Genomic DNA, 21,031 nt, shown 5'->3' with positions numbered 1-21,031 from the left:
CTTGATTTCAAACTTTATATTCATTCGGTATATATTATAATCTTTTTTCTTTTCTTGTTCCTTCTATTTTTTTATTTTTGCTCTCTCTCATTTTATTGCCTACTCCTCCTCCGTTGATTTCCTCTATATCTTCTTATGTTTTGTCCTTATTTTATTTTTATTTTCTATTTTGTTTTATTTTAATCTTTTTTCTTTTCTTCAATTATGTTTTGTTTTTCATATTATTTTCGAATACATAACTTCAGTTTTCTTATATTTCTTTCAGTTTTTTTCTTTTTGTTCCTCTTTTTTATTTCTTTATATTTCATTTGTTGTTTTTACTTGTTTAATTATTATACTGTTCCTAATTTAATTTCTGTTTACAAAACAGAAAAAGCGATAGATTTTTTAGTAGGTCATAAAATAGTAGGATTTAAAAATTATACAGTGTGCGCCGAAACTCGCGCCCCAGAGAAAAATGCCATGTAAGCTAAGATACCAGAAAAAAACTTGACTCTATTTTTATTGTAAAAATAATTGTTCTTTTGCTACAGGCTATTAGAAGAGGGAACAAGGAAGCTGAATCCTAAATTGTAACTCTGTTTAATGTTATTTGTGGCTTTTATTGGCAAATTTTTTGTACCTTTACTAAATAAGTATAAAAAAATATATACAAGATCATCAGTATCATTCAATATACATAAAAAATGTCAAACGTCATAAAATAAATGTCAATTTTTTTTAACAGATAGAATTTTTTCCATGTTCCTGGTACCTTACCTTACTTGAAATTTTTCTCTGGGGCGCGAGTTCTGACACACCTTATGTTGTAACTACATATTTTTATTTTTGCTAAATAGATATAACAAAATTTCATATGAAAATTGTTCTAAATTGCTTTGTTTTTTTGTTTTTCTTATTTTCTTGTTTCTATTTATTTCGTTAATTTTACCACTCCTGCTCTTTTTATTTGATTTTTCTTTTTTGCTCTTATTTTACTGCCTGTCATTACTTATTTTTTGTTTTTTATTGTATTTTTTTCTCTTCTTTCTTTGATTATATCCAGTTTTTTATTTCTTTTTATTTAATTTATTTTAATTTTGTATTTTCGGCCACTTAAATCTCATCTTCTTTTCATTTGTTTTTAAAATKMTATCTCTATTCTTTGTTCTTTATTCGTATTGAACAAAGTATCGAAAAATAATCCAGAAACACCTGTTTTTTAATTTTTATTCTCCTATTTCTACCTTTTACTTTACTAMTTGTTTCTCGCATTTTTATTACTATTTAATTAAATTTGTGTTTATTGGTGAAATTTCATCACATCAGTTCAATTACTTCAAATGTGTAARATTTTAAATAATTTCATCAAAGTTGAGTTGGGGTTGATCATTGTTATCATTCCTGTGATTACTAGTGGTGGTGCAGCTCCATTAGAATTCCGTCCAAAACCCCACATAATGCTCACCCTTTGCCTCGGTTTTCCYCGTAATAACTTGAGCCGGTCTGCAACCCAGCTTTTCCCTTAAAAAAATTCCAACAATGAAGGTGTTAATCTCGCGTCCATTACGACGCGATGGAATAATTCCGTCGAAGAAGCCACCCACCTTAATGGAAATGAATGTTTTAAAAGAGACCTGTTGAGCGTCGCCGACTTTTCCGCGTCTCGAGCCCCTGTTTGTCGGAAACAACACAACACACTTTATTGACTTTGCTCTGAAACAAGAATCTTCCACTTCCAGTCCTTGACTTTCAATAAAAGTGCACTAAACGGCTTCATATTGCGTTATGAAGCTTCGTATTGTGCACGAAGGCCCTGATATTGATTTTCACGTGGACGCCTGATAAAATATTAACTTCTGGAGGATAATATGAGTGTGTAACTGGCGGACCCGTAATTTTTATCGCTGAATTTCCGAGTTGCTTAAACGGTGACGAGGGAAAGGGGAGGTGGCGGCGAAGGCCTCCCATTTTTCCTTTCTTTTGCATTTTTAATTTAATGGAAGGGAAGCGAGATGACAGGATGACGGTTTGAAGATGGAGGTTAATGAGGCTACGAACGAAATGTTTACTGTCTTACTCGCTCGTTTTGTGTTAATTTTACTTAATTACAGTTTGGTTTAATCCTCCGGGCTACAAAGACATGAATTATTAGATTACAACGAAGGGAATTATAGCAAATACTTCAAAGGAATGCACGAGATAGACACTCTATTTGTGTCTTAAACTACGATAATGCTCACAATAGACCGTTGAAGCTACTACTACAGACGCGGATTTCGAAAATTATTCCAGTTGTCTTACGAAAGCACAAATTAACCTTTCCCTGAACCCATTTTAGTAGCAATAAACACAGATAAGACAGCTTATACGAGTGTTTTATCGAAATTAAAAGATAAAAACGTTATCAAATGTCAGATTAACACGGCTACAAACATATATTTTTCTCTCGAAACTAAATTTTTAGTTTAGTTAGAATTATTTTTCTCGTACACAATGTAAAAGTTGGGATTTTGCGAACGATATGTCAAAAACATTCCACTTTATGAGTTTACTTTTCTATTGATCTCGACATGGGTTCCGAACAGTTGTAGAAAATAATATATGACCTTATTTAACTGAATTTGCGTTGTATATCTAGTAAATTACACCGCGTAATCCCTAAGAAAGATTTATACTTCATTGTAGCAACAGGATATTTATTGTTACGTAATTAACACCAAAGAAAGTTGGCAGTTTTAACAGCCTCATATTTTTAAATGTAAAGAATTTTTCAATTATTTAAACTTGTCTTTAACATTTTGTACTCTGAGTGRAAAGTGGCTTCTGAAAGGGTGAAACTTATCTGTCACCAATTCTGAATAATATTTTGCATTTCTGACGGGTTATGTAATTAATTTCAAACCTGAAATTAATACGGGGAGCCTCCTGTTTACATAAAAGTAACAAACTTGTTCTCTTATTACTAGAGTCCATTAGATGATTAATGTACACTCTAAAAGTCGAAATCAACTAAATTGCAATTTATTTGTGACTTGAAACAAAAATTAAACTTTCATAGGTTTGAGAAACATTAAATTGGTAGAGCAAACGACATAATGAAAATTGCGACTTCCTTTTTTCTTTGTTTGTCTTGCTCTTTCTAGGTTTTTATATTGCTTATTTATTTTATGCCTTCACAGACTCTTAGCTTGTTCCTCGACTTCTTTCATTGCATTTTTTATTTCTTTTTTTGTTACTCGTTTTTTGATTGTTTTGACTACTTTTTACACTTGTTTCTTTTTCTTCTTTTTTAACTTCTTATTTTCTATAATTTTCTCCTTTATCTGTCAGTGTTGATTGTTACTTCTTTATTATTAGATTTGTAAACCGGCTATGAACAAATCAGTTTAAAAATCAATTAAAGCAGTCCGAATATATTTTGTTGGAATTTAATTATTTTTTTCACAAACTACACTTAAAATTTAGCTAATTTACGTTGTTGTAACATAATGGAGAAAATTTCTCCATTTGGCTTTCAGTGAAAAATGTGTAATTCTATACTATTCTTTTTTTCAGTCTTTCAACATTTGTTTTGATAATATTTTTTTTATTTTTTTTGTTTTTTCTCTTAACTTCTCCCTTTACTTGTTGGGTACATAACTTTATGTAACTATTCTTCTTTTTAATTTTTCTTAATTTTTTTGGCTATTTTTTCCTTTGCTTTTTTTGTTTTTTTTACAATATTTTTATATTGTATATTTATTTTTAATTTCGAACATATTTTTTAAATTATTGTTTTTCTATTGTTGTTGGAGGTTCAAGAGTGATGTACATAACTTCCAATTTATTTCTTGCTTTCAGCAAGAATTAAACAATTAAGCAGTTTGAGAAAGATTAATTTAAAGCAGAGTAAACGACATAATGATGACTGTTATTTTTTTTATGTTTGTTATGTCCTTTCTAGTTTTTTATTTTTCTTATTTTTATTGGTTTTCAAATTCCTAGGTATTCTGTCTCCTCTCACTTACTTCGTTGATTGCGTTTTTRTTCATTTCTTTTTGCGGTGCTTTTGATTCTTTTTATTTTTTGACTACTTTTCACACTTGTTTCTTTTTCTTCGTCTTTGTCTTTCTATTTTCTTAAATTTCCTTCTTTATTTTTTATTGTTATCTATTAGCTACAAATGAATTACTTTAAAATTTAATTTATTTAAACTGTATTGTATAAATTCATTTTTTGTTCAAAAACTAGACTGAAAATTTAGCTGGTTTTTTGAAAAATTGAAAATTCGAGATTGTAACAATGTTCAAAATTCCAYTTGATTTGTGAGAATGTGAAACTTCTTATTGTTTTTCTTTGTTGATCTTTTAATACATATTTGTTGTAACATTTTTTTTCTTATTTTTTGATTGTTTTCTTTCTTGACTTTTTCCGTTATTTGATGGGTACGTGATTTTTATTTCTTTCTTCTTCTTTATTGTTGTTAATTTCTTGGCTACTTTTTTCCTCCGCTCTTTTCTATAATATTTGTTTTTTGTATCCTTTTTATTTAATTTTGACTAGTTTTCTAAAATTTCTGTTTGTGTATTTTTTTTATATAAAAGTTGTAGATTCGAGTTTAATGTACATAATTTCCACTTTATATGGCTTTCAGCAATGATTAAAAAATATCAGTCTTTTTTGCGCTTTCATGGCAGAGTTCAATAGAATTGGGAGAAAATAAATCAGGGTGAACGAATGACAGATAATGAAAATTGGTGAGTGACCCTTGAATAAAAAATCTTCAATACAATGAAATAGAAAGCCATTGTTGAACTTTTTATCAGTAATTGCAAATGGATGAGTCGGACATTGGAAAAAGTGGACTGCTGGAATTGTGATAGCTTCCAATGTTCCAGATTCGATTTTTAACAAAAAAACCTCGATGAACACATGTAGGCGCGTTTCACAGTGAATCTTTTTGTAGAAAATCATCGAAAATTCAGTTACTTGTGCACCAAATAGTGAGAAATCAAATATGAACACTCTCATTCTGCAAAGTAAACGTGCACAACACCTGATAGAAAATTGTCTCCAAACTCCAATTTTCTCGATTTTCCCTAACCTTGGCGTGAAATTTGCACACCTCCGTGTGACCTTTCCGCGAGTTTCACCTTTAAAAACCCTCAATCGTCAAAGTTTAATAATAATTAGGGAACCACTTGAACGACTTGGTAATTCCCCCAAATTGACTWAAACACCAAAATTAGCGGTTTTTGTTTCCATCGTGAAGCTTTTAATTAATTTCAACGATTCCACATTATGGCGTAATCGTCTCGTCATGTTAGAAGAGCTAATTTGAACGTCGAAATTGAATTATTTTTATTTGGCCGCACTCGGGGCTCTTTCAAGTGGAAAATGTGGGGGCAAACAGGGGCTGTTTGTGGAATAGACCATCACCGGTGATTCTACACAGCATGAAATCACTGATCTCATAAAGGACGTGTCAAGAATGCGGCCGTGCTAAACGGCATAACTTGCGTTTTCATTTCAACAAAAAAAATTAAAACAAATTGAATTTTTTATGAATTTTGAACGAAACTCGAAACAGCGATCAATAAACTTATAAAGAATTAACAGGAGAGTGACATTTGATTCGCTCGGAGTTTATTTGCAATTCTGTCTGCTTCCAAACAGGCGTTATTCGAGTAAAACAATAAAAGATGCTGTTGCAACTGAAATTACGAATTACTCGTCTTTTTTGATGTTCTGAGTGCCTGAAAACAGCGACTAATTATTTATAAAACTCGAAAGGTTGTTTCGTTTGGGTAATTCACTGACAATGGAAATAAAAATTAATAGGCATAAAACTGAAAATGTCTGAAATATTTTTAATAATTCGTTAAATTTGAAATGAAAATAAAAATTAATAGGCATGAAACTCAAAATGTCTGAAATTTCTTTGATTTGTAAAATTTTTTTAATAATTCGTAAAACTTGGAAGGTTGTTTCTGTTGGGTAATTAGTTTACTGACAATGGAAAAAACATTAATAAGAATGAAATTGAAAATGTCTGAAATATCTCTAATCTGCACTTTTTTATAACTCTTAAAACTTGAAAAATTGTTTCAGTTTTGCAATTCTTGACAATGAGAAACATTAATAGCCATGAAACTGCAAATGTCTGAAATTTCTATAATCTCTATTTTTTTATAATTCATCATGAAACTTAAAAAAGTTGTTTCAGTTGTGCATTTCACTGACATGAAACTGAAAGTGTCTGAAATTTCTCTAATCTGAATTCCTAGGTATCTATATAAAACTTGAGTATTTGTGTCATTTGGACATTTCAAAAATTATTAAGCAAAAAACTGAATATGTATGAAATTTTTATAACCTGTAAATTCTTTTTAATAATTCCTAAAACTTGAAAGGTTGTTTTAGTTGGGCAATTCACTGACAATGAAAAAAAAATTAATAAGCATGAAACTCAAAGTGTCTGAAATTTCTTTGATTTGTAATTTTTTTTAGTAATTCGTAAAACTGGGAAGGTTGTTTCTGTTGGATAATTCACGGATAATGGAAAAACATTAATAAGAATAAAACTGAAAATGTCTGAAATATCTCTAATCTGCACTTTTTTATAACTCCTAAAACTTGAAAAATTGTTTCAGTTTTGCAATTCCTGACAATGAAAAAAATTAATAGCCATGAAACTGACAATGTCTGAAATTTCTAAAATCTTCATTTTTTATAATTCATCATGAAACTTAAAACAGTTGTTTCAGTTGTGCATTTCACTGACATGAAACTGAAAATGTCTGAAATTTCTCTAATCTGTATTTTTTTATAATTTCTGGTATATAAAACTTGAGTGCTTGTTTCATTTACACATTTCAAAAATTATTAAGCAAAAAACTGAATATGTATGAAATTTTTATAACCTGTAAATTCTTTTTAATAATTCGTAAAACTTGAAAGCTTTTGTCAGTTGGGCAATTCACTGATATTAAAGAAGAATTAATAGGCACGAAGCTGAAAATGTCTGAAATTTTTTGAATAATTCGTAAAATTTGAAAGGTTGTCTCAGTTGAGCAATTCACTGACAATGAAAAAAAAATTAATAGGCATGAAACTGAAAATGCCTGAAATTTCTTTAGTCTGTAATTTTTTTTAAATAAATTGTAAAATTTGAAAGCGTGTTTCAGTTGAGCAATTCATGGACATCAAAGAAAAATTAATAGGCATGAAACTGAAAATGCCTGAAATTTCTTTAGTCTGTAATTTTTTTTAAATAAATTGTAAAATTTGAAAGCGTGTTTCAGTTGAGCAATTCATGGACATCAAAGAAAAATTAATAGGCATGAAACTCAAAATGTCTGAAATTTCTCTGATTTGTATTTTTTTTTTAATAATTCGTAAAACTTGGAAGGTTGTTTCAGTTGGGTAATTCACTGACAATGGAAAAAACATTAATAAGAATGAAACTGAAAACGTCTGAAATATCTCTAATCTGCACTTTTTTATAACTCCTAAAACATGAAAAATTGTTTCAGTTTTGCAATTCCTGACAATGAACAAAATTAATAGCCATGAAACTGACAATGTCTGAAATTTCTATAATCTGTATTTTTTTTAATAATTCATAGTAAAACTTAAAAAGTTATTTCAGTTGTGCATTCACTGACTATAAAAAAAAATTGAATGATCATGAAACTGAAAATGTCTGCAATTTCTCTAATCTGTACTTTTTTATAATTCCTATATAAAACTTGAGTGTTGGTTTCATTTGGGCATTTCAAAAATTATTAAGCAAAAAACTGAAAATGTATAAAATTTCTGTAATCTGTAAATTCTACTTAATAGTTCGTAAAACTTGGAAGGTTGTTTCAGTTGGGCAATTCACTGACAACGAAAAAAAAATGAAAATGCCTGAAATTTCTCTAATCTGTATTTTTTTATAATTTTTTATATTTTTTTAATATATAATAATTGTTTAAAGCTTATTTATTGTTTCAGTTTTACAATTCTTTACAATAAAAAAATAATACGAATGAAACTGAAAATGCTTGAAATTTCTCCAATCTGTAATTTTTTTAAATAAATTGTTAAACTTGAAAGCTTGTTTCAGTTGTGCAATTCATGGACATTAAAGAAAAATTAATAGGCATAAAACTCAAAATGCAAATTTCTCTCACCTGTAGTTTTTTTTAATAATTTGTAAAACTTGGACAATTGTTTCAGCTTTGCAATTCCCGACAATAAAAAAAAATAATAGGCATGAAACTGAAAACATCTGAATCTGAAAATTCTGTAGTTTTTCTTAAAAATTTATCGTAAGACTTAAAAAAGTTGTTTCAGTTGTACAATGAAAAAAAAACATAAAATTGAAAATGTCTGAAATTTCTCTATCTGTATTTTTTTATAATTTGTATATAAAACTTGAGTGTTTGTTTCATTTGGKCATTTCAAAAATTATTAAGCAAAAAACTGAACATGTATGAAATTAATTAATTAATTAATAATTCGTAAAACTTGAAAGCTTGTTTCATTTGGGCAATTCACTGACATTAAAAATAAATATGTTTGAAACCAGTGGCACGGTAACACTGTTGAAACTGAAAATGTCTGAAATTTCTCTAACCTGTAAAATTTCAATTATTCAGTTCCAGACCACATACGGCCCAGGGTTTGCTCGTTACCGGAAAAGGCTTACAACCCCCGACTYAGCGATGATCTCTACAGACTTAGGACTTTCAGCATTACGAACAAAGGGGGCGTAGTCAATTGCGGTGATTCTATTATTAATCGTCGGTCTCGATCCAACACCAGTGTCAACTCCACGGCTAGCAGGTAAGGAGTTTTTCATGGCATTTCCGGAGAGTTGCGGTTGATCAAATTTAATTAATGGGGATGTTTGCGTTTTCCTGTTTGTGCACCTGGACAAAGGTTTYAGGTTTCAGGACAACGAGCTGCTGTTTTCAAAATTGATTTATGGAAATAAAAAAGCACCATGAAACTGAATTGAAAATTGTAATTGCCTCCAACTTGTGACACTAAGTTCTGGAAGTAGTTTTATGGAGTTCTAAAGTTCGCAAAGGCTTTATCCGGTCACTAAATTCCTCAAGGGTCTATTAAATTAAGTTTGGGGTCGTGTTTATGGTAAATAATCTTCTTTTACTGAAGCTTAGACCCTTCCAAACCCTCTCAATTAATAATAATTGTAATTAGTGAATGTCACGGTTTTTTCTCGATTAATCTTGTTGAGTAATTTTATTGAGAACAAAGCCACTTGAATGTCACGCAAACGCGTCAGCTGTCTGAGTTTAATTACAGGCAATGTTTTACTTCTTGCAATTATAAAACATCACAATCATGTGTTTGCTTGAGACACTTTGATGTGTGATGCAGCGAGTCAACAGTGAAAAGAACATGTGGATTGAGGGATGTTAACTYGGCGAAAGTGGGACTAAGTACAGGGAGATAATCGGAATTAGAGTAGTGGAGTTTGTATGTGGAAGCTGATTTACACACTTCGCAAATACAAATTGWGTTAAATGAGATYCTAGCCTTTGCAAAGACGAAAACTTGCTTACAAGTATTGTAATCCAACTTGAGCTTTCTGCGCGAAAAATATTAACAACAGAGTGCTTTAGTATTAATACCCTGTTATCGTTGTGTTAGTTGTTTGTATTGATTTTCTTGGTGAATAGACACGTGTGTTGCACGCTTTTATGTTAAATCAAATTGAAAATTGCTATCTGAAAAAGTAACCAATTTAACTCACGAAATTGACGTTTAATGTGCTTATTAATAATAAATTTATGTAGAGTTTGAATTTACCAAACGGGGTTGTTAGTGTTAATAATTTTGAATAAACAATATTGAAAGAGTTTTTGTTTGATTATTATAAATGATGAATTACTTTTCGATAACTGGCGAATTTAATGAGGAGGGATTTTATCGGTGATATTAATATAATTATGAGTCGTAGTACTGAATCGACTTTATATTTTTATTAACGGGAATTTGAAAAATAAGACTCGTATATCATTGTCTTGCAGTTTAAAAACAAGTTAAATAATACAATAGCTTATTATAAAAGATCCCTTATAATTCTAGATTAATGTAAAATTTTATTATGTTTTTATAATAAATATTTCGAGTAACATTTTAGTTATTATACGGCGCATCCACCATTTTTCTATTGCAAAATTATGTTATTTAGTTTCATGTAATTTTTTTAATAAAAATTAGTGAAAAAAAACTTTTAAAAATACCTAAGTGAGTTTTTCAGTCAAAAACAACGTTGTCAATTATATTATTTGGTAGTTTTTAGACTGATTTTACCGAAAGTTTGCGAAATAAATGAGTTTTTTCTCAAAAAATTAGATATATAAATCGTTTGAAAGGGAAAAAATTATGTCACAATTTGATATAATTCGAAGGTTTCTGCGCATGTTTTCATAAAATTTTGCAAAATAAGTCAATTTTTTAGTTGAAAACAAGCTAAATAGTTCAAAATATTTCAATTTTAATATGTTTTGGTGATTTTTAGGCAAATATTTTTGTCGGATTTTGCTCAATTTTTAGTCACACACAAAATAAATCGCTGTAACAGGCTACAGTAATGTTAATTGTGACATAATTTGATTGTTTTTGACACAGTCTAACAAAATTTTGCAAAAAGTGAGTTTTTTATTCCAAAAAGGTACTAAATCGTTTGAAAGAGACAAAAATAACGTCAGATTTCAAATGATTTGATGAATTTTAGGCATGTTTTTATAAAATTTTGGAAAATAAGTACGTTTTCTAAACAAAAATAAGCAAAGTCCTTTAAAAGAGATGAAAGCAAAGTCATTGTCGATAAAAATTGGTAATTTTTTGGCATATTTTTTTAAAATTTTGAAGAATTAGTGAATTTTTTAGTCAAAAACAGCCAAACTGCTTAAAACAAGTAAAATAATGTTAATTGATATAAGGTGGCTTTTTTAGGTTTAATTCGACAAAAGTAGTAAATTTTTCGGTTAAAAAGGAGCAATAATTTCGTTTTAAAGAGGTTAAAGTAATGTTAATTATGATATTAGATTTTTAGGTCAAATTTTGCGTAATTAATGAGTTTTTTAGTCATATAAAAACTAAATTGCTTAAAACGTTAATTATAACATAATTTGGTTACTTCCAAGCTCAGTTTGATAAAATATGGCAAAAAAGTGAGTTGATTGTACAAAAACGAAGTAAATAGTTTGAAAAATATAAAATTTTGCAGAATGAATGAATTTTCTAATCCAAAAGTAGATAAATTGCTTAAAACATGCTGAAATAACATCAATTTTGACATAACTTGGTTATTTTTAGGTTCGATTTAAGAAAATTTTGTGATGTAAGTAAATTTTTTGGTCAAAAACGAGATAAATATAAAAAAGTCAAAGTAATGTTTTTTTAGGCATATTTTTATCAAATTTATTTAATGAAATTGTTTAGTCAAACATAAGTTAAATTGCTTAAATCTCATACAGTAATGCTAATTATAACATAATTTGGTTATTTTTGACAAAATTTTTCAAAAGAGGTCAAAACATCGTAAATAATTATTTTTATGAAATTAGTAAGTTTTTTGTTAAAATAAGACAATTAGTTTGAAAGAAGTCAAAATAATAGTTATTTTTTTTACGAGTTTGAGTGTAAATCGGACCCTTTATTTCACCGATTGGATTTTTAAACTACGAGTATAACGACTGGTTTATCATTCATTATCATTAATTTAATTTCTGTTTTTTAAGGCTTATTTTAACGAAATTTTGCAATAAAAGTGAATTTTTATATCAAAAACGAGCAAAATTGTTTGAAAGAGGTCAAAATTCATTATTAAATAATTTGCTTGTTATTTTTAAGCTTATTTTGCCGAAACTTTGCGAAAGAAGTAACTTTTTTGAAAATAACGTCAATTTTAATAGATTCGGTAGTTTTTAGACTTTTTTGAGCAATTTTTCAAAATAAGAATCAGCCTATGGCTTGGAGATCTGTCTAAAGACATAAATTTAAAAATAGCAACGATTTATAAAATTCTTTATCAAATGAAAAAAAAAACGATTTGTAAACATTTTTTGGGAAAACTGTTCTCCAATGTTTTAGTTTGATTAGAATTTTTTCACACAGTGATGTAATTAGAGGAACGCAAGTTTAAAAAAATACTAATATAAGAATGTTAAAGTTTATTAAAAAGTAGAATAAAAACACTCAAAAGCGTAAACCACAAATAGTTTTTTCCTTAAAGAAAACAAACGTTTTAAAAGTATCCCAAAACAAAAATAAAGTCGATTGAAGAAAATAAAACATTTGCAAGAAGAAAAAATCATTACCATTTTAGTCCATTCTATAATTTTGAGCAGCTTTGTATAACGTAATACTTACATACACTTGCAGATCACTAGATGTTGATTGCAGTGTTATTTCTATTGTTTTTAGGCTTATTTTGACCACATTTCGAAGAAATAATTGAATTTATGATTTAATTTGATGTGTTTTAAGCTTATTTTAACGAATTTTTTGATCAAAAACGAACACAATCTCTTGAAAGAGGTCAAAACAATATCAATTTTGTGAGTTTCAACCTTTTCAAAAAACATTTAAATTATAATATTGCCACTGAGCATTATACCTGAAAACTGATATTATCAATTAATCTTTGTGTAAATTGTGACACAACATACGACACTGTTGTATTAYAAAGACTATGAAGCAGATGTGGATGCTTTATATCAAGCAACAAAATGAAGTTTGTTGTGTGATACGAATGTTACTGAATAAGCGGTTTCAAGTAATCACAATGAGACATGGCGCATAATTCGATCTTTGGAATTTGAACACTCAATTAGACACACATGTAGGTTGAAGTACAAACAAACCCGAACCTGTAATCCGACCTACAAGATCTACAAGCTTCAACATTGAAAGTTGSYTAAAAATAAATGAAAGAGCTTTCGTTTCGCTTCCAAGACAAGTCGTGAATGTAAAAAAGGACCTTCGACATCTTTAGGTGTATTAATCAGATTAATCTAACTCTCCCTGGAATTTACAAGTATCTACAAGCCTTTTTTCTAAGAAGCTAGTATTTTTTTCCCGATCTCGAAGCGTGCCCAGGCGAGGTAATTACCCAAAGGTAAGAGTGAGTCTCGAGTCTGATCCCTGAAGCRAATAAAACTTTTAAGGCCTTCCAGCGTCCTGTAATTAATTGGAGCCACTCTCGATGTGCTCGCCTTGGCCCACATTCCCAACTACCTGCCGCCACAACAAACGAGGTCAGCGAATTCGCACTTGTAAAAATTTTCCGGGTAAACGAACCCAAGAAAATGTTTATTAAAATAAGAGCTTATCTGGGCGGAAACGCATGATTAATTCATGTTTAAATTAAACCCTGCGGCAGGACTGACCCTTGTAATAACCCCGGATGGAGGATTCGTGCCGACGCCACTGGCGACCGCGGTGTTTCATTACAAAGTGAAATGAAACGTATTCATTGTGCGATAAAATMGGGATTGCTGATTTAATTTGTGCTTTRATCAAACACATGAATTCTTTTTTGATTCGTCGATCAACAAAATTTTATTTCAGTTTCAGCGCAAATTGCGAGTGAATCAAACGGCTGAACATTTAGAAAGCTCATTGGGAGTGTGAGGAATAAGAACATTACTTCAGTGAATGGAAACTTTACCGCTGGGGTTTGTTATTGTTTACCTTTTTGCAGTTCCGCTTTCTGAGAAATAACACTGCAATCTACATCTAGTGATGTGCAAGTGCAAGTGCAAAYTATTATTATGTTTTATACAAAGTTGCTCAAAATCGTAGAATGAACTAAAATGATAATGTTTTTTTCTCCTTGCAAATCGATTTTATTTTTGTGTTGGTGATACTTTTAATACGTTTGTTTCCCTTAACCATAAAAAAAAGTTATTTGCGATTTACGTCTTTGAGTGTTTTCATTCTACATTTTTTCATAAACTTTAACATTCTTATATTTTATTTTTTTTAAGTTTGCGTTCCTTTAATTACATCACTGTGTGGAAAAGTTATTACCAAACTCAAACATTGGAGAACAGTTTTTCCAAAAAATCTTTACAAATGTTTTTTTTTCATTTGATGAAATTTTTTATCGTTGCAATTTTTAAATTTATGTCTTTAAAGAGATCTCGTGGTCTTATTTCCTCTGATCTTTATATACAAAAATTGTTCAATAAAGTCTAAAAACCAACAAATCTATTAAAATTGATGTTCTTTTGCAAGGTTTCGGTAAAATGAGATAAAAATAATAAGCAAATTACTTAACAATAAATAATTTTGACCTCTTTCAAACTATTTTGCTCGCTTTTGAGCAAAATTTCGTTAAAATAAGTTTAAAAAACATCAAATTAAATAAAAATAGTTATTTATTCGACGAGTTTGATTGTAAATCGGACGCATTATTTCACCGAGTGGATTTTTAAACCACGAGTGTAACGAGATGGAATAAAGCGTCCGATTTACACTCAGGCGAGTTGAATACAACATTTTATTCTTCGAATTAGAGGCAACAAGACTTAAACTTGCTTTAAATCTGTTAAAAATAATCTGAAATTTCATATTGAGAAATGCCAAACAGTTGTCAAAACTTCCTTACACGGGAGAAAAACCGTAAATTTTGACAGTGTCGAAGAATAAATAATTATGTCTTTGAAATGCTGTCAAAATAAGCCTAAAAGCAAATCATGTCGAAACTGACGCAATATTAGGCCGTTTTAAACGATTTAGCTTGAATATGACAAAAAATCTCTCTAATTTCGTATAACTGTATACAGATATGGTAAAAAATTAGTWAYATTATATAAAAATTGACTTTATTTTGAATTTTTTCAAACGAATTATCTTATTTTTGAACGAAAAACTTACTTAATTATGCAATTTCATAAAAATTATTAAAATTGTGGTTGTTTTGACGACTTTTGAAAATGTTACTTTGTTTTTGGACAAAAACCCGTCTTTTTTGCAAAATTTCGTGAAAAATAACCAAATTATTTTTATTTTTTTTAAGTATGCGTTTCTCTAATTACATCACTGAGTTAAAAAGTTATTATCAAACTAGAACATTGGAGAACAGTTTTCCCAAAAATCTTTACAAATCGTTTTTTTCAATTAATGAATTTTTTTTCTAAATTGTTGCTATTTTTAAATTTATGTCTTTAAACACATATCCAAGTCTTATTTCCGCTGATTTTTGTTTTAAAAACTAGCTCAACAAAATTTAAAAACTACTAAAATTGACGTTATTTTTCGAAAAATTATTTCTTTCGCAAAGTTTCGTCAAAATGAGTCTAAAAATAATAAGCAAAGTTTCTAATAATGAATGATTTTGACCTCTTTTAAACGATTTAGCTCATTTTGAACCATAAAATTCTCTTATTATGTTCAAAATTTTGTAAAAAAACATCAAATGAAATCTAAAACTTACAAATTTTTTGAAATGTTGTCAAAATAGTCGTAAAAAACAAATTTATAAAAATCGTCTTTATATTGACCTTTTTCAAATGATTCATTGTTTTTGAACAAAAAAAAAATATTTTGCAAAATTTTATAAAAATTTATTTTGACGTCTTTCGAACGATTTACTTTATCACTCTTTTTCTTTTTTTTTTCGAAAAATATTGTCAAACTGAATTTAAAAACAACAATAAAATTTACGTTGTTTTGATCTCTTTTGAAAAGTTTACTTTGTTTTTGGACGAAAACTTGTTTTTTGCAAAATTTCGATAAAAATAACCAAATTATGACATACTTAATATTGCTTTAGCAGTTTTAAACAATTTAGCACAATTTTGAATAAAAAAATTCAGAAATTTTGCAACATTTTATAAAAACATGCTCAAAAAACCACCAAATTATTATTATTTAACAGGGCGAAAAATGAGGAAAAAAATAGACTGCCGCGGGTACCGAAAATCGAAAAATGTCARAAATCTCAAAATTGAAAACTTCAAAATTGATCGAAATGCACTTCAAAGGGTCTAAAAGTGCATAAAATGTAGTAAAAACATTTTTTTTTAATTCTATATTTTAATTCTAAAAAGCATAATAAGAGAGCATAAGCATAAGAGCAAAGCATGAGAGCTTTTTTACTGTAAAATATTAGAACATCAAGTAAAATGTTTATCTTAATAGGTTTTAACTCTATTAAGAGCCTGTAAGAGTTATAAAGCACAAATTTTTGACAATTCGGGACCTAAAAACGGTCTCTATTTTTTTAATTTTGTAAATTGCGGCAAAACATSGGCAAAACTGAAAATAGACGTCATTTTATCCTACCTATTTCAAGCAATTTAGCTCATTTTTATCAGAAAAAATTAAGAATCCTACAAATTGTGATAAATATGATTAAAACTCTCAAAATTATATCGTAATTGACGGTATTTGTGCTTTCCTCGAACGATTTATCTCGTTCGTGGCAGAGAAAATCATTTATTTTGTCAAAAAATGCAGCATGTTTTTAAATCYATACAAATTTATCTCTAAGTTTTACTTCTGTTAATTTTTACTTAGAATTATTTTCATAAAACTGACCAAAATGGTGGATGCGCCGGGATATAACTTCAACTTTTTTAAACTTTGGCGGCTTTTTTACCAGATCTTATATTACATTACATAAACAAAAGGTTTTCTTATCAAAGTATATTATTTTATTATTCTTTGTGTTGCAAATGCAGCGAGTTTTTTGTCCGTTTCTACAAACATTTTCTGTAAAAATAAAAATATTGTAATCCTCGACCGACCTGCAAGTTTTATCTTTATTTTTCCAGTTAAAAGCGTCAGAAAATCACATCAAAGCAAAAACCACGTCAATTTCAGTGAAATTTTTTGTTTTCCTCTCGCGAACACTATCTGCTTTCGCGTATTTCCCATTAGTTGTCGGAAAATTCATCGAAAAAATCAATTTTCGTCGTTCRTGTGTGCAATTATCTTTGAAAATAACCAATTTACATTATCCTCGGTGCACAATATGCCACGTATAAATTCCCATTGTTCGCCGAACAATAGCTTTCCTGAATTAAAACCGGTTCTTGGGAAATGGCTGAGATTTCCTTGCCGGCGAAACAAAGCCGCGAAAATGAACCGAAAATTATTGAAAACACGACTCATCGATTGCTGTAGGCCGAGCGGTGCTTAAATTATGATTCCAGAGGGAAGATTAATGGGGATTTATCATTTTCCACGTATTGTTTCGAGCCAAGGGATTAATAAAGTTTTCAACGTGGGGAAAGGAGCACACAAATCAAACGAAATTTTTATGTATTACCACACCACTAATTTATTACCGGTATTAACATAACCATCATGTTATTTTCTAATTTGCTAGCTGGAAAAAAATTGAAAAATGCTGTTTCGACATGCAACCCTGAAATTAATTCTCAAATTTGAATAAAATTTTATTTAATTAAGATTATCTTTAAGACCTGGTTTTATTGTTATTATGTATGTATTTACTTGATACTCGTAAATCCAAGATCACTTGTTAACGAGAAAAACATAATGAAACCTTTGAATAATATAACTAGTTCCAAGTTTAATATTCTGTTGTAAAGCAACATGTGGGAGGAAAATAAATAGCCTAAATCTTGTATTTTGGTGAAAAACTCGTAAAATTTCATTACTCGTGAAACAAAAATTTTTTTCCTGAATTTTTTTATTTGAATCGAAATCTATCAAGCAACAAGTCGCTAAACAGTCCCTCGCCGCACTTAATTGGATACTTGAATTCCACTAATTAGCTATGGACAACTATGGGGATTTCATACTTGTTTTCTATTTCTAAACTAATTGTAAAATATTGATTCTGGGATTTGCTGAAGTAGATTCCGAGTAGTGCTATTGCGACTTACATGGCCCTATTAAATGATTACAGTAGTAATCCCCTAATCCGATTACAAGAATCTGGGATTTTTATTTTGAAATTTCTATTTTATTTCTTCATAAACAATTTTTTATTTAACGTCGATTTTGSCATCCCCTCGACCCAATATCGAAGTTAAATGTGCAGAAAATTGAATTTCATCGGTTTAAAAGATGTAAGTTTTGGGAATTATTTCCCGACGCTAACACTTTGTGACTCCCCAATCAATAGAGAGAAAAATAACAAAAATTGTGTATTTACCCCAACCTTGAGGGACTATAATTCGTTTAAGCCGTGTGTTGTCCAAGTAAACTTTTCTATTAAATTTATTTCTTGCAGCAAGTTCTAAACAAAGCGAATCTCAACTAAACTTGTTTTCTAATTTATTCAAAACTGATTTGACGAAATTTGCATCCGATTCGATTTAGTTGGTATGAATTTCATTTCGTGCAAATTGGGACTCAAAATGCAAAATTCAGCCTTTTCAGAACTTATTAAAATAAAACCAGCTTGCGAAGAAGTAATTTTATTAAGAATATTTTAAGTTGAATTCGTGGGTGTGACGATGAATTGAATTTTGATTGTCGTTTCATCCGGCAGCAATTAAAATTCAAAAGATTATTTTATCGGTGACAGCATGAATTAATTTCTCYCCACGATACAAACACAAACTTCCTGCAATTGCAACGTTTAGTTTCCGGTTGCAAGAACTGTCGATTTTATGAGATAACAGGCACGAAAGTGAAACTCCAATAGTGCGATTATCGCTGATATGAAGAATTGGCTTTTGTGCCCATTTTCTCTGTGTTTATTTTTCCGTTAAAAGGCATTGTCCTCGATGTTTACATAGTCTATTTCGGGTTGCGATATCGATTTGGGGCCCGACACATTAAATTAGATGGAAATCGGGCTTTCTTATTTTCTGGTTAAGAGTTAAGATTTGAAAGTTAAGAGTTAAAAGCTAAGAGTTACCTTTAACCTTTAGTTACACTTCCTGTTTCCAATACACTACTAAACTAGTTGAAACAAATTTCAATAAAGTAAATACTGAGAAAATCAATAGTTTCAGGCGATTTTCAGGCGAAATCAGCGAGGCTTGAAACTTTCAGATTGAATCTGTAAAAAATATTTTTAAGTTGTTTGGCCTGTTTGAATTATTAATAAGAACTCTTGAAAAAAACAGAACAATTCCCGTCCGCTGTAAAAATAGCTTTGAAAACATCGCAAATTAATGAAACGTTTCAAAACTTGATCTGTTTTGTTTCGTAATTAAATTCCCCCTCGAAATCTTTTTATTTTCTTTTGTCGGATTCTTTGGTTGGAGTTGTTCGCCGCCTCCGGATTTTTTAACGRTATTATTATGTTCGATGTGTGAGCAAACTGGGTAATCAATGTTGGACTCGAAAAAATCTCATCATGAATAAAACTTGCGGTGTATGGATTTTATGTAAATCCGGGCCGGTAATTGAGAAGTCAGGCCTTGATGGATTACGTTTAAGTTAAAAATTTCAAGCGAAATCTGCGCTTGATTACYGGGRTGGAGAAATTTTACGWGTAATTTGATCAAAGGTCGATTCACTCTGAATTATTTATTCGACGATTCCGACGTAAACACCCACTTAATMGATCACGACGAGTTCATTGCCCCGAAATATTCATATAAGCTGAAATTTGGCCATTTTCCGGTCTCTAATGGACGAAAAGTAGAAACGTTTAACAAAACTGCTATTTTGCTCCCCGGATTTTCCGGATTTTAAAGTGAACAACAATCACGCTGAATGGTAGTGAGTAAAGGGKCGGAAAACGACACGTTAACGAGCGTTACWGATGGCCATACGTGACATCTATACAAAACCCTACATTCTGTAGYAGGAGAACGCAAAAGTGAACACTTTTATAACTAAATATGGCAAGTCAAAGTTTTACCTTTCAGCCTTGCAGGAAAAATCTGTTTTCGCGCCTAAACGCATGACATTATTGACAAATACTTCAAAATAATTCCAAATAATTCCACGTCTAAATAATTCCAAATTTAAATAATAGTAAAAACTGATGTGATATTTGTTATAGTCTATGCTTGATTAAATAATTTTTTGATATTATTTTTTCACGTTTGTGTAAGTTTTTTACTATAAAAGTGTATCTCATATTATAATACAGTATTACAAAATTGCTCTAATTATATGTAGTTACTTTTTATGATTTTTACTTTTTTATTTAATCTTTTGTTTTTTAAATTAATATATAACGTGAGAGGCAAAAAAATATGTAATAGTCTTATTAAAACTTTTGTTTTGGCAAAAATACACGAACTGGCAAGCGAACAGGTCAATTTTCTTATTTAAAAATACACAGTTCTTAAATTAATTAAAAATTTTACACTTTTTGGTGTATGGTAAGCCCAATTTTTTTAGTCAGTTTGACTAAATCTTTTAATTCTCAAAATGACAACACCAAAATATTAAATCTCTTGCATAAAGTTTTCGAAAAAAAAATCGTTCAAGTATGAAAGCTAATAAATTTTGATATAAACGAAAAACAGTTATAAATTATACAATTATAAAAAAATGAACTGTTCGAGCATTTTTGGCCAAAACAAAATATTTTCAGTTTTAATAAATGAGATTATTCTATAATTTTGCCGCTCACTGTGTAGGGTGCGCCAGAACTTGCGCCCCAGAGAAAAATGCCATATAAAGTAAGATAACAGGAACATGGAAAATATGTTAAAAAGAAATTGTCTATAAAAATTATAGCGAAAGAACTTGAAAAATTATTTTTCCAATAGAAATAGAGACAAATTGCAAAATTTAAACTCTCATAACTTCGAAATTTTTATATATTTATTTATATTTTTGAAAACATTGTTTTAAGAAAGAAAGAAATTAAAAATCAGGCCAAATCGACTAACAAAAAATTAGTTTCATTTGAAAAACAAAGTTTATATTGCAATTCATCTTTGGGACATGCTGTATACTGGAAAATACCTTTAGGTGATGTCAATAATAAGAGTGTATGTGATGCCATGTTGCCATTTTAAAGTTTTCGAAAAAGAAAAAATAAGTCACTAGGTTACAAAAACACTCTTTAGAAAAGCAATTTAAACTTATTATACAGGATGCGCCAGAACTTGCGCCCCAGAGAAAAATTATAAAAAAACATATACAAGATCAT

The 21,031-nt window shown here is 29.4% G+C and overlaps 1 protein-coding gene across 3 annotated transcripts in view; it reads left to right on the top strand.

Moving 5' to 3' along the window:
• The window catches only part of LOC123010647, a 57,027-nt gene that overhangs the window by 7,655 nt on the left and 28,341 nt on the right, over positions 1–21,031 (top strand). For 2 of the 3 annotated variants that reach the window (XM_044407715.1, XM_044407712.1), the window contains exon 4: positions 8,607–8,793. In XM_044407715.1, the coding sequence (XP_044263650.1) occupies positions 8,607–8,793 (187 nt within the window). The remainder of the gene's footprint in view (positions 1–8,606; positions 8,794–21,031) is intronic. The other variant, XM_044407713.1, reaches the window with a different exon arrangement.

Source organism: Tribolium madens, unplaced genomic scaffold, assembly GCF_015345945.1.
Source record: "Tribolium madens isolate multiple individuals breed KSU strain unplaced genomic scaffold, Tmad_KSU_1.1 Scaffold_91;HRSCAF=231;Tcas5.2_LG7, whole genome shotgun sequence".
Lineage (NCBI taxonomy): Eukaryota > Metazoa > Arthropoda > Insecta > Coleoptera > Tenebrionidae > Tribolium > Tribolium madens.
Note: the sequence above shows the minus strand (reverse complement) of the source record. Positions and strands in the feature narration are given on the sequence as shown.